This window comes from Nematolebias whitei, chromosome 20, assembly GCF_014905685.2.
Source record: "Nematolebias whitei isolate Nwh7 chromosome 20, NemWhi1, whole genome shotgun sequence".
Classification (NCBI taxonomy): domain Eukaryota; kingdom Metazoa; phylum Chordata; class Actinopteri; order Cyprinodontiformes; family Rivulidae; genus Nematolebias; species Nematolebias whitei.
The window spans coordinates 26,239,092-26,251,030 of record NC_056517.1 but is presented as its reverse complement, the minus strand read 5'-3'; the positions used below and the strand labels follow the sequence as shown (position 1 = coordinate 26,251,030).

Below are 11,939 nucleotides of genomic sequence, written 5' to 3'. Positions count from 1 at the left end.
TTGCTACTTGTCCCAACTTTTTTGGGATTTGTTGACACTGTGAAATTTTGAATCAACATATTTTTCCTTTAAAATGTTACATTTACTCAGATTAAACTTTTGATCTGTCATCTGTTATATTACGAATAAAATATTGACATTTGCCATCTCCATATCATTGCATTCAGTTTTTATTCACAATTTGTTTAGTGTCCCAACTTTTTTGGAATCCGGTTTGTACATGTTAGGGACAAAATTAGAGACATACATAGGGTTGAATAAAAAAATAAAACAAATCACATCAACATCCCACTGATCTTTATTAAATCCATCCATTATCATTACCCGCCTCTTCCTTTTCGAGTCGCGGGGTTCACTGGTGCCCACATCCAGCATCCTTTACTTTGGCCTGTGGGAGGAAACCCATGCATGCAGTGAACATGCAAACTCCATCCAAAAAGGTGCCAGGCTGGGATTAAATCTCTCTAAAATAAATCTGCATTTACTGATGAAAAACATGCCCACAGCATGATGCTGCCACCACCATGCTTCACTGTATAGACATGTTCTCAGCATGAAGAGAGGTGTTAAGTTTGTGCCAGACATGATGACAAAAGTTTAGCTTTAATCTCCTCTGGTCACAGCTCCTCCTTCCACTTGTATGGGGAAGAAATATGGGCAGCTTCAAACAATTACAAAAACAATGTAATAGACAATGAGAATAGTTTTATCACATTCCACTTTCAAAAAGTATTCCTTTGACTTCTGGATGAAAAGCACTCATGCCCAGCAGTCTCCCAGTTTGTGTGATGAAAAGTGCACTTTCATTCAGTAATTTCAGCTTTTATACAAAGCACAACATTTATAGCTTAATGAAATCTAAACAACGTGTAGAACAACTAAAAAAAATTAAAAAAAATATTTTTAAAAGCCAGAACATTTGGAGTTTCTTGTAGGGCTGCTCAGTAATTAAAAAATATATAATCACTAATCTTTTGATTAATATTAAAATCCCTGTTAAACACAATTACTCACTCATTTTCAGAGCGGCAGCGCCTCTCATGAGGCTGCAGCCTCAGGCTCCCCGTCTACCCATGTCTATGTTGTTTGTGTTTCTGAAATTAAATTTCATTGTGCTTCTGTGCAACGACAATAAAGCTGATTCGGATTTTAAAAATATTTCATTTACTACACGTGGAAAAGTGGAGTTCTGCTTTATTTGTTAAAGGTGGGAGTCACTACCTTGTTACACACTCATGACACCTACAGTTTAAATGTAATGCCCTCTGGACTGTTTAATTAGGATCACTGTAAAATCAAAGAAATAAGGGCCCGGGTACAGAAAAATCCTAATTTTAGTCTCTTTATTCCTTCACTTTTAATTAAAATGATTTAAACAAAAAGCAGAACAAACAAAAATAAAGCTCTTCGTGTTGTACGAATAGAAAAGTAGAAAAAATTTAACTCAAAGGGATTGTAATTGACACAGTCTCTGTGCAGCATCTTTGTAATGAACTTATGTTGCCCACGATGCCAGCATGTGCATGTCATCGTCCTCTTCAACCTTTCTTCTGGTTGCTGTAAAAAAAAAAAAAATCATTATAGAGTTTTAAATTTTCTACTTTCTTCTCTTATTGAGAGCACATATAATTATAGTTTTGTTTAATTGGCCACCTGAAAACTCTGAAAACTAACAAAAGAAGTGCCTGAAATGTTTCAATTTGATGCGTTTTCTTCAGATTATGAATTCTGAATTCTGTTACAGATAATCCTGTGAACATGGAGCAAAAGTGACTGGTTCCTGTGCTAACGCCAGATTCTTTTTTCCGCACTGTAAAACAAGTCATGCACGTGTAACTTGGTTGGCTAAACTCTTCCTGATTGGACTTTTTCAGCATCAGTCAGTTGCTGGCGTGACTGTTCTGATCTCATATTAACCAGAGACTTTCATGTTTTCAGTTAATATTAAAATAATTTATAGTCTTGATGATAAAATTCGCTTTTATGGATCCAAATAATTAAGTATGGACTTGTGAAATTGAGAAAAGAGGCCTTGATATTTCAAGCTAACATACTCGAGCCGTTATCACAACAAAACAAGCTTCATTATCTCCAGACGCAGGTAAATATTTCATTTTAAATAATGAGAACATCTCTCAGTTTTTCTACAAAAAAAAAAAAAAAAAATTACGTTATAGTGATCATCTCAACTTGTTTTTTGTAACTATAATAATTTTATTTCTTCAGGAAAGCGTTTTTTATGGGAACTCTGAGTAAACCTTGAGGTTACAATAAAGGCTGAGTTTTTTTGCTTTAGAAAGTTAAATGAAACTTGTCTGTCACCATAGAAACAGACACCGAACTAACTCTGTTTGCTGGCAGGTTTTCTATTAAAAAAATTTCTGTTTCTACAGTCCCATCCTACCTGAAGCAAGTGGCCGACACGAGCTGCCCAGTATTAAACAATCTGACTGATAGTGAGACAGAATCACTGTCATGGTGCCGAGAGAGGATTTCACTACCTAGTTTGGATCTGCTCTCGTTCCCAGATTTGTTTTTATTTTATTTTTTAGTGGAACAATATCGCTCTTCATTAGCCTATCTAATTTATCTCGGTAACATCCTGCTGCTACACACATCCATTACACAGCGTGTGGATGTGTGCTCACATCAGAGCAAATTTTGTGCATTGCGATGACAGAATTTGCATAAAAAAACAAACGATAAATGCACCTTCACAGTCAAAATCACCGCAAAACACAAAAACAAATTCACCTCCATTTGCTTTTCTTTATTTCCTGCAAAATGCTACAAATGCAACAGTTGGGGTATGTTGAAAAATGTTCCAACTATTAAATCTTTCACCTGAGAAAAGCAGGTGTTCCAGTTCCATTGGAGTTCCAGTAATAGAATAGATCTCCACGTTTCTGATGTTTGTTTTTTTTAATTGGTTTGGTTTTATTTGTTACTGTTTTTTATGGGCTGTAATTTTCTCTCGTGTAGTCTCTCTTTGGCTGCTGCTCTTGCCATGTTAATTTTTTAACTACTGGTAAACGTTTTACTGCATTCCTCATAGCACTTACACTTACATCTGAAGCCAGTGAGGCTTCACATCACTTTTACTAAAACTTAATTTTTGTTCCATGCAAGCATGCATATTGATTATCAATATGCTTCAATCATTGTCCATACACAAGCATCAACTGTATCCAGCAGCTGTAATGATCAAAACCTGTTCCTCCTGCCTCCATCACCTGTCACTGACAGTTACCAACTTATATAGGAAGATGAAAACATGTTAGTTTATAATAAATGATGCCTGAATTCTTAATTATCTTATAAAAGACTTCCTGCTCGTAACTCTAGGTTAAGATACTTAAAAGTTTTTTTTAACCCATTGTAATCAGCTGTTCATGCATGAACATCTGGAGGTAAAATTATGTTTTTTTGTGCAGCTTTCATAGGAGCTCATTTCAAACGTGGATCTACGCTGCAGATAACTTGTGCAGAGATGACCGAGAGTAACGTTGCATGACAGGGCTTTGTTTTGAACTCACTTGCACGCTGACTGGGTCGGACTGAAGGCAGTTTGGAGCTGGGAACGCTGGGCAGCCCGCCCATACTCTTCACGTTGTCCTCCAGCTCCTGCTGCTCCAGCTCCTCAAGCTCCGCAAGCAGCTCGTCCTAAAAAAAAAAAAGAAATAAACACAGATTAGCAAAAGATGCATAATAAGCGACAGATATATATATATATTTTTTAATGTGGGTCATTAGAAAAAAAATTAACATAAACCTCATCGAATTGTTCGCCAAAAGGCCCGGAGATGGCTTCGCTGATCTCCCGAGCCACGTCTTGTTGCTCCGTGATATCCTGCATCAGATCATCTATTTTGTCAACGTCCCTAAAATTGAGAAATGAGAACAGGAACAAATTAAACATGCAAAATTTAAATTTGTAACAAATGCAAAAAAGTAAAATATAAAAAATTTAAAAAAGTTTATAAATAATGCACGCCTTCTCAACAAAATAACGAGGTCTTCATCAGGTAACTTGTGCGGATTCATTTTTGTTTCACACTGTTGTTTTATTAATAAGAACATGTCGGGTTTTATGTTTAATACCAGGCTCCTACATGTTCTCGTGGACCTTCTTCATGGCCTTGGCAGCAAAGCCCATGTTCTTCAGGACCTCCGTGTTGGTGTGCGAGTTCTCCAGAGCTTCTCTCTGAAACTCGATGGTGGAGAGCGTGCCGTCGATCTGAGTCAGCTGCTGCTCCAAGCGCTTCTTCCTCTTCAGGGCCTGCAGGGCGGCTGCAAGTGAAGATGATGGAGGAATCAAGCCATTTCTTAAAGATCCCTTTCTGTTTATGAAGAGTTGGGCGTGAACAGAGAACAGATACACAGTTCCTCCCTTTACATGACGAGGTTTATTATTAGTCCGAGATGATTCACTAAGGAACGCAGCTAAGAAAGCACCTCGCAGCGGGTAGAGCTGCAGGATTTCTGCACAGGGAGGGAAGAACTCACAGGCTTTGTGAAATATTTCTCCTTTTTATGACTTTTTTTTCATGCGTTTTTAAACGTTCAAACATGGTGAACAAACTCCAGCAAACCATTTAGGTGGTGTAGAGTTCACAGTAGTTACAGGAGTCTAATGTTCCAGTCCATACCTCCACCTGCTGGGTTCACAACAAGCAACTAAAACATGGCCGCCTTCAAGTTTAAAGCTGTTCCTTTTGTTCAACTAAAGAATATTTGAAGATTTCAAGCTTAATAACTGTGTGAATCTTCAATTTGTTTAAAAAAAAAAGTGCCCTTTTGTTTAATTCACAAGCCAAAACAGAAAAATATTACTCAAGCCAAAAAAAAAAAAAAAAAAGCTTTGATGAAGTGCAGGAATTCTAAGAAATATAATATTCTAATTATATTCTGATTTCAAATGGTTTATTTAAAAAATAATTTGTTATTGTAAAACTGAAATAAGCTGTTTAATAACCTATACAAAAGTAATAACCTAAGCTTTTTTTACTTTAAACATTGATAAACTTGAAGGCGTAACTGTCTTTGAGTTCAATTGTTTCTAGGTGTGTTACTTTTGAATCAGCCGGGCGATGACCCGGGTAGAAGTGGCGACAAGGGGGGAGGGGAGGAGCCTCTTGGAAGGCAAAGAGTTTAGAGTGAAGAGTTATCACCTTAAATCTGGTTAGCACAATCTATATTTATTATGTAATTTGACAGTTGACAACTTAAATGAACAACACACCAGATATTGCTGTTTATCAAAGAGCCGGTAATTTATAATACTCCGCAGATTCCATAAACAACTTTGTTTTGTTTACATCAGCCACATGGTTTAGTCGCTGGGTTTAAAAACTGTATGATATTCTTTACTCCATATAATTAATTTAACATGTCTATGGCTGGGTCTCAAAGGGGTATTTGGCTGATACATAGTAGGCATGCCGCGCAATAAACAATAACGAATTGCATGATAAATGAAAATTATCAACCTCATTTTCATTTATCGGCTTTATCGTTTTTTCATGTCTCTCTTTCTACTGAAGACACTGAATGACAACAAGCTCAAGTCCGGTACTCTTTACTGACCCCTAACTTTCTCTTTAAAATCCATTTTAACCATCTAAAATTGCGTTTTTCGATTGTTAAAAAGCAGCTAAGCTGAGAAGCTAAGCTATGAGCTAAGCTAACAGGCCGACCTCGGGGGGGGGGGGGGGGGGGGACTTTGTCTTGTCAAAGCTCCAAAAATTCACGCTTGAAGCCCATGCCTTTGTGTAAAAAGTTGTTTTTCTCTGAAAAAAGAAGCTGAGAACTTGTTTACTATTTTTTATTAAAAGCTTTGTGTGAAAAATGCTATGCTAAAGAGCTCAAACCGCACCGAGCATCCGCCAATTTGAAAACCGAAGAAAAGGAAGGAGAGACATCCCATGTCACGTAAAGCAGCCTCCCTCCCATTTTTCTTAAAGAAACACACTGCTCGCTCCCTCACTATCCCTCCTACGGCTCAAACAGTCTTATACTGCCATCTGGTGGTCAAAATGGTATTACACTCACAACAAATTAACCAACATTTCTTCTTAAATTTGACAATAATTACTAATTACTGTCAAATTTCAAACAATATTATTGTTAATCGCAATAATTTCTGAGACAATTAATCGCCCAGCAAAATGTGTTATCGTGACAGCTCTAATACACAGCTTCAAATTGAAACGCAGTCTCCGCCTACCCAGCTAAAGCCGTTATGTCAGCTGGGCAGTAAATGGTGCGCATCCAGGACTCCTGCTTTGTTTACATGGCAGGTGATTCTCAGCAGCAGATAAAGTCAAGTAAAAACAACTCAGATATAATTACTGAGGAGGTTAACATATTCAAAGTGACTTTTTTTAACATGTACCTGAAAAGGCCACTTTGAAGCTGCACTGATTACACATTTCTGAACTGAAGGTGTTGAGTACAGCGCCAGCACCTGTGCAGGTGAGAAGAAAACCTTACCCCTCTTGTTTTTCGTGCCATGTTTCTTAGCTGTGGCTACTTCTTGTTGTATTCTGTTCTCCAGGTATTCCTGCTTCTTGGTCAACATCTCCTCCGTTTCACGGAGCTTGTGGATGGCCTCCTGAGGAGACGGACCTCCCTTCGACCGGTGTTTGGACTTTGAAGAGCTGGACGAACTCGAGCTGCTAGATGAGCTGCCCTTGAAAAGCTTCGAGATTTTGCTCATTTTAGCAGCTTTGACAGTAAACGTGGAACTTATCAAAATATACAAACACACGAACTCCACAGAATCCGAGACGATCCGTGCTGTTTCACAGGCGGGTGAGTTGCAGATTTTCCTGCTAGACGACTTTTGTGTTTTCCGTTCAACCCTGGCAGTGAACGCACCTTTCGGCACACCTTGTGACGTCAGGGCGTCACCAGGCCTTTCACCTGTCAGAACAACCTGTTCATTCATGGATATAAATTATAAATCTGCATGAATAATGACAAATATTTAGCGATAAACTAAATAAAGTACGTTTAATTTAAAATATATCTCACAAACTAATTCTTCAAAAATATAGATTTTATTCTGGATGAATCCGGGATATTTTATAAATGGAATGTATGTAATGTTTTAATGTTTAATTTCTGTAAAATTTCGGAGAGGGAAAATTATTATTTTTATTTTATTTGAGTTAGATGGGGCGCATCAGTTAATCTTTCCTACCGCTAGGTGTCGCTACGGTTCCACGACGTTCTTGCTAACCGCAAAGAAGAAGACTTTGGCTCAACATAGCTAACTAATGGCCGGGTTAGACATTGGGAAACATTGTCAAGTAGATTCCTGCAATCTGAAAGGTCCGTTGTGGTTTTTAAAAAAGCATTACAAATAAAAATATTTAAGTGTGCTTTTATTTTGCTGGTTAAAATGAAAAGCCTGATGTCTCGGTAGCATGGCTAGCCTGTTAGCTTCTTTAGCACCGTAGCGTTGCAGGTATGCTAGCTGCTGTCACTGCGTCTTGTAAACAAACAGCAGTGTGATTAAATTATTCAGCTTTGTTGTTTTGCTTTTTAGTCAAGTCTTTCCTTAAATTACAAGTCAGATGAGCTACTTTTGGATAACTTTGTATTTGATTCCTCTAGAATTTTGGGCTTTGTGATACTTTTTTTCTCAAACTTCTTGCCTTTGTGTTGCTCCTTGTCCTGACCGACAGTTTTTCTAATTATACTGTTATAGATTTTCTTCCATTTGTGTGTGACTTCTGCAGTGGCGTTTATTGGTAAGTACGTATAAAGTCTCTTTCAGACTTGGAAGATATTGGTCTTAAATTAAGTCAAACAAACGTTTTTAAACTGAGTTATACAAATCAGGTTTTTTTTACTTTTTTAAACATACAGGGTCTAACTTGTTCATATTAGTGGCACATTTGTCCTAAAATGTGAAAGAGGTTTCAATTTCAGCCTTTATAACTAATGGAAGAAAAAAAATCTACAGGGGCAATGAGTAAATATCATTTGATACTTTTCATCTTTGATGTTTAAGAGTATTTGTCATTGTTAAAGACGGGAGCTGGCTGCGGGCCACCGGATCCGGAAACCCCTCCAGCCCACGTCTTTACCCCCGGCTCGAACCTTCCTCAGAAGTGGCAACTATACTAATCAATAAGTCAAGGAAACGTCAATTTAGTTTTATCAAATTATATATTATATTATATTATTAGAAAAGGCAGCGCTGGACAGTCTGTGTCTACAGTCTGTGTCTACAGTCTGTGACGCCACAGACCCGGAAGAAGAGCCCCGATGTCTCGTGTCATTATTAATTTATAGGGCCCTAAAGACTCCACCTTCACAGAAGGGGAGCTCAACCTGTCAGTGTACAAGGGGACGTGGCTAAGTGTGATCTCAGGGATCTTATGTGGACTGACGTGTTAGGAAATATGAGACATCGATCCGGGTCACGGCACCAACTGTTAAAGACGGGAGCTGGCTGCGGGCCACCGGATCCGGAAACCCCCTCCAGCCCACGTCTTTACCCCTGGCTCGAACCTTCCTCAGAAGTGGCAACTATACTAGTCAATAAATCAAGGAAACATCAATTAAGTTTTATCAAATTATATTCGAAAAGGCAGTAAAAGATTACAATTCACAGCGCTGGACTCTACAGTCTGTGACGCCACAGACCCGGAAGAAGAGCCCCGATGTCTCGTGTCATTATTAATTTATAGGGCCCTAAAGACTCCACCTTCACAGAAGTGGAGCTCAACCTGTCAGTGTATGAGGGGGCGTGGCCAAGTGTGATCTCAGGGATCTTATGTGGACTGACGTGTTAGGAAATATGAGACGGTGCTCCAAAGCCTTTCTACGTGATGTGGCAAGCAGATCAAACTCTATTCCGTGACAGATATTGAATCATCAGGGAGACTCTCTTTTAAGAGTTTGCTGGCCCAGTTTAACCCAGTCAGAACCGGGTCATAATTTAATTATAATCCAGTCTCTGAGCAGATCAAAACCATAGGACCAGTCTAAATAAGAAACATCTTAACATCATGTTTTTGTTTTATTGTGACATTCTTTTTTCTGTCTCAGTCTTGAGCACAGAAGCAGAGACACCCATTCATGTTCAAAGGTAGGCTACTATATATGGCAAGTTTTTCTTAAAAGTCAAGTTTGCTACTGATAGACTTCTCCGGACCCTTTAGTGTGGCTGTTATGTTTATAATCTTGTTTTTTATTTTTTTATCAGGAGCCAGTTAAAAGGGAATCCCAGACGGCTGTTGGTAGCTCGAGCTATCCATGCTCATTTGAAGACTGCAAGGGAAAAGAACTGCTGCCAGTTTTATGTCCACAGTGTGAAAAACAATTCTGTTTGGCGTAGGTTTATCATTTTTAATGTACTTAATTTACTCCTTTATAATGAAAAACATTTTTTAGTTTGCTGTTGTCATTTACACTTCAAACCAAGGGGTTTATTTTTATTTTTTTACAGTCTATTGCTTTGCAGAAACAGTTTATTTTGTTTCTTTTATTCCCTGTAGCCATCGTCATCAAGATGACCACAAGTGTGAGAACTTGGAAGTCCAAAAGCCTCGAATGTCTGCCACCAAAGAGCTGGTACAAAAGATAGTTGGTCAGTAAAACAAAGTGCAAAGCTGCAGCAGATTCAGTTTTAGCCAGTGTTCTCATCCCTCATCACTAAAACACTAAAGCATCTCATTCATCTCCTCGTCCATTCAGAGTCAAAGGACGGATCCAAAAGCAAAGGGCGCAAAGGAGCAAAGAATGCAGCCACTGCAGCAAAGGTAGCTCTTATGAAACTGAAGCTGCATGCTGCAGGAGACAAGGGACTGCCACAGGTAAAGCTCTGTTTGCTTTTAGTTGTAAATTTAATGGTCATTACAGCTTCTTGGCACGTTACTCATTAATTGAGCCTCTTCCAATCTTTTATGCTTTTCAGACAGAAAGAGCCTATTTTCAGGTGTATCTTCCAAAAGAAGCCAAAGACTGCAGCCAGTCCATGTTCTTCTCTTCCAAATGGAGTGTGGGCAAAGTTGTGGATTATGCCGCCTCTTTAGCCAGCCTCAAGAACAACAATAATATACTGACAGCAAAGGTAAAAAAAAAAAAAAAGCAGAGAAAATGTTTTAAAACACATTTACACAACATTTACAACAGCTACTTTATTCCCTTAATGTACAATCTTCATTAGTCGTCCGTCATATGTCAGAAAAGTGTTCTGCATATTTACAGAATAAGTTATTGTGCAAGCATACATTTCATTATGACGTTTAGTTTGATCACCATTCAGGCCCATTTTCAGGATAGCTGCTAGTGAGATGTGTGTTACAGAAAGCTAAGTGGCATTTTTATACATCACCTAATTACGTAAATAGATACAGTACTTACATTTTATATTACCTACACGCACACAGACACAAATCAATTTAAAATGTTCACCTACAAACAATTATCTTTAAACCAATTGTCTTTTTGTTTCTATAAAAACTTAATAGTGTTTTGTATAAAAATCATGTCAAATGATATAGAATTATTAGCGTTAGAACAGTCATTTAGATTGTTTTGTGCAATAGTAGAAAAGTCTCATTTTAGTTTTTTAAAACGTTAGATCAAATAGAGAAAATATGTAATCACTTAATTTTGAGGAAAATTTCAGGAAATTTGTTGTATTTTTAAAACAAATTGCTGCAGAAGTTTGGCTACCAAAAAGAGCAGGTAAATACTGTGTACTGTACACTTTATCAAACTGCTGCTTCTGGCTGTCAGGTTAGAAACTTAGCCCAAACAAAAGAGTGGTTAGTTGAAACGACTGCAAAGTTTATAAAACTGTCAAGTAGACAATTCAGTGAAAAGAAAAAATGATATTCAGCCAGCAAACTTGTTGATCCACTATGAGAAGGTGCTGCTTATAAGACTGTTAGCTTGCATATCTTCATTCTGAAGAAGTCTTTTGGATAAAAGACAAAACCTTTCAACAAAGAAGAATCCATCCAGAGGACCTGACTCAATCTTCAGATTCATGCTCAATAATCCAGGTCCAAAAATCCAACAAAGTCAAGTCATGTCCTCTGGAAGGATTCTTTTTGTTGAAACCTTTCATCTTTCATCCAAACAAAACCCTAACCCTGACTCAACCTTGTTCAAAGTCACTTTATTGTCAAAAACTGCAATATGTACAGGACATACACAGGATCGAAATTGCATTACTCTCAGACCCCGGTGCAACAATAACCATTTAACATTAAAACATTTAATAAACATAAGCAAAAAATGAAATAATAAAAGCATGATACTGTCTTAAATTGCACTATAGCGGTATTAAAAAGTATTTTAAAAAGTGTATCTATAAAAATAAAATGAAATGAAGGTCCTGACAGTGATATTTGTAGTGAGTGGCAAAGCAGCATATGAAGTGAATGTACATAGTGTATGTATGAAGTCCTTGATATTGGTGTAGGTAAAGTGACATATGCAGTAAGGCTAGTAAAAAATATATATATCAGCGGTAGTGTAATATAAGCAGCAGTGTGAATATAAACAGTAGTGCGAATGTAAACAGTAGTGCGAATGTAAACAGTAGTGCGAATATAAACAGTAGTGCGAATGTAAACAGTAGTGCGAATGTAAACAGTAGTGCGAAAGTAAACAGTAGTGCGAAAGTAAACAGTAGTGCGAATGTAAACTGTAGTGCGAATGTAAACAGTAGTGCGAATGTAAACTGTAGTGCGAATGTAAACAGTAGTGCGAATGTAAACAGTAGTGCGAATGCAAACAGTAGTGCGAATGCAAACAGTAGTGCGAATGTAAACAGTAGTGCGAATGCAAACAGTAGTGCGAATGTAAACAGTAGTGCGAATGTAAACAGTAGTGCGAATGTAAACTGTAGTGCGAATGTAAACTGTAGTGCGAATGTAAACAGTAGTGCGAATGCAAACAGTAGTGCGAAT

General features: G+C 37.7%; 2 protein-coding genes across 2 annotated transcripts in view; one reads left to right on the top strand and one right to left on the bottom strand.

The window, feature by feature from the left end:
* Positions 1 to 1,001: 1,001 nt before the first annotated feature.
* chmp4c (charged multivesicular body protein 4C) lies at positions 1,002 to 6,830 on the bottom strand. The gene is made up of 5 exons (XM_037694348.1): positions 6,493 to 6,830; positions 4,113 to 4,290; positions 3,773 to 3,881; positions 3,537 to 3,663; positions 1,002 to 1,557 (listed from the first exon to the last, which is right to left on the bottom strand). The coding sequence occupies exons 1-5, from the start codon at positions 6,716 to 6,718 to the stop codon at positions 1,496 to 1,498; spliced, it is 702 nt and encodes a 233-aa protein (XP_037550276.1). The 5' UTR covers positions 6,719 to 6,830; the 3' UTR covers positions 1,002 to 1,495.
* Positions 6,831 to 7,224: 394 nt separating this feature from the next.
* zfand1 (zinc finger, AN1-type domain 1) overlaps positions 7,225 to 11,939 on the top strand; it is a 5,398-nt gene continuing 683 nt past the window's right edge. The window contains exons 1-7 of the mRNA XM_037694344.1: positions 7,225 to 7,335; positions 7,715 to 7,757; positions 9,064 to 9,103; positions 9,221 to 9,348; positions 9,513 to 9,604; positions 9,712 to 9,830; positions 9,932 to 10,087. Of these exons, the coding sequence (XP_037550272.1) occupies positions 7,281 to 7,335; positions 7,715 to 7,757; positions 9,064 to 9,103; positions 9,221 to 9,348; positions 9,513 to 9,604; positions 9,712 to 9,830; positions 9,932 to 10,087 (633 nt within the window). The 5' untranslated portion in view covers positions 7,225 to 7,280. The remainder of the gene's footprint in view (positions 7,336 to 7,714; positions 7,758 to 9,063; positions 9,104 to 9,220; positions 9,349 to 9,512; positions 9,605 to 9,711; positions 9,831 to 9,931; positions 10,088 to 11,939) is intronic.

Coding starts and splice junctions, on each gene's coding strand:
- chmp4c (XM_037694348.1), bottom strand. CDS start 6,718: ATGAGCAAAATCTCGAAGCTTTTCAAGGGCAGCTCATCTAGCAGCTCG. Junction 3,664..3,772: donor TTGGCGAACAATTCGATGAG/GTTTATGTTAAT, acceptor TTTTTTTTTTAG/GACGAGCTGCTTGCGGAGCT. Junction 1,558..3,536: donor CCGACCCAGTCAGCGTGCAA/GTGAGTTCAAAA, acceptor TTTTTTTTACAG/CAACCAGAAGAAAGGTTGAA.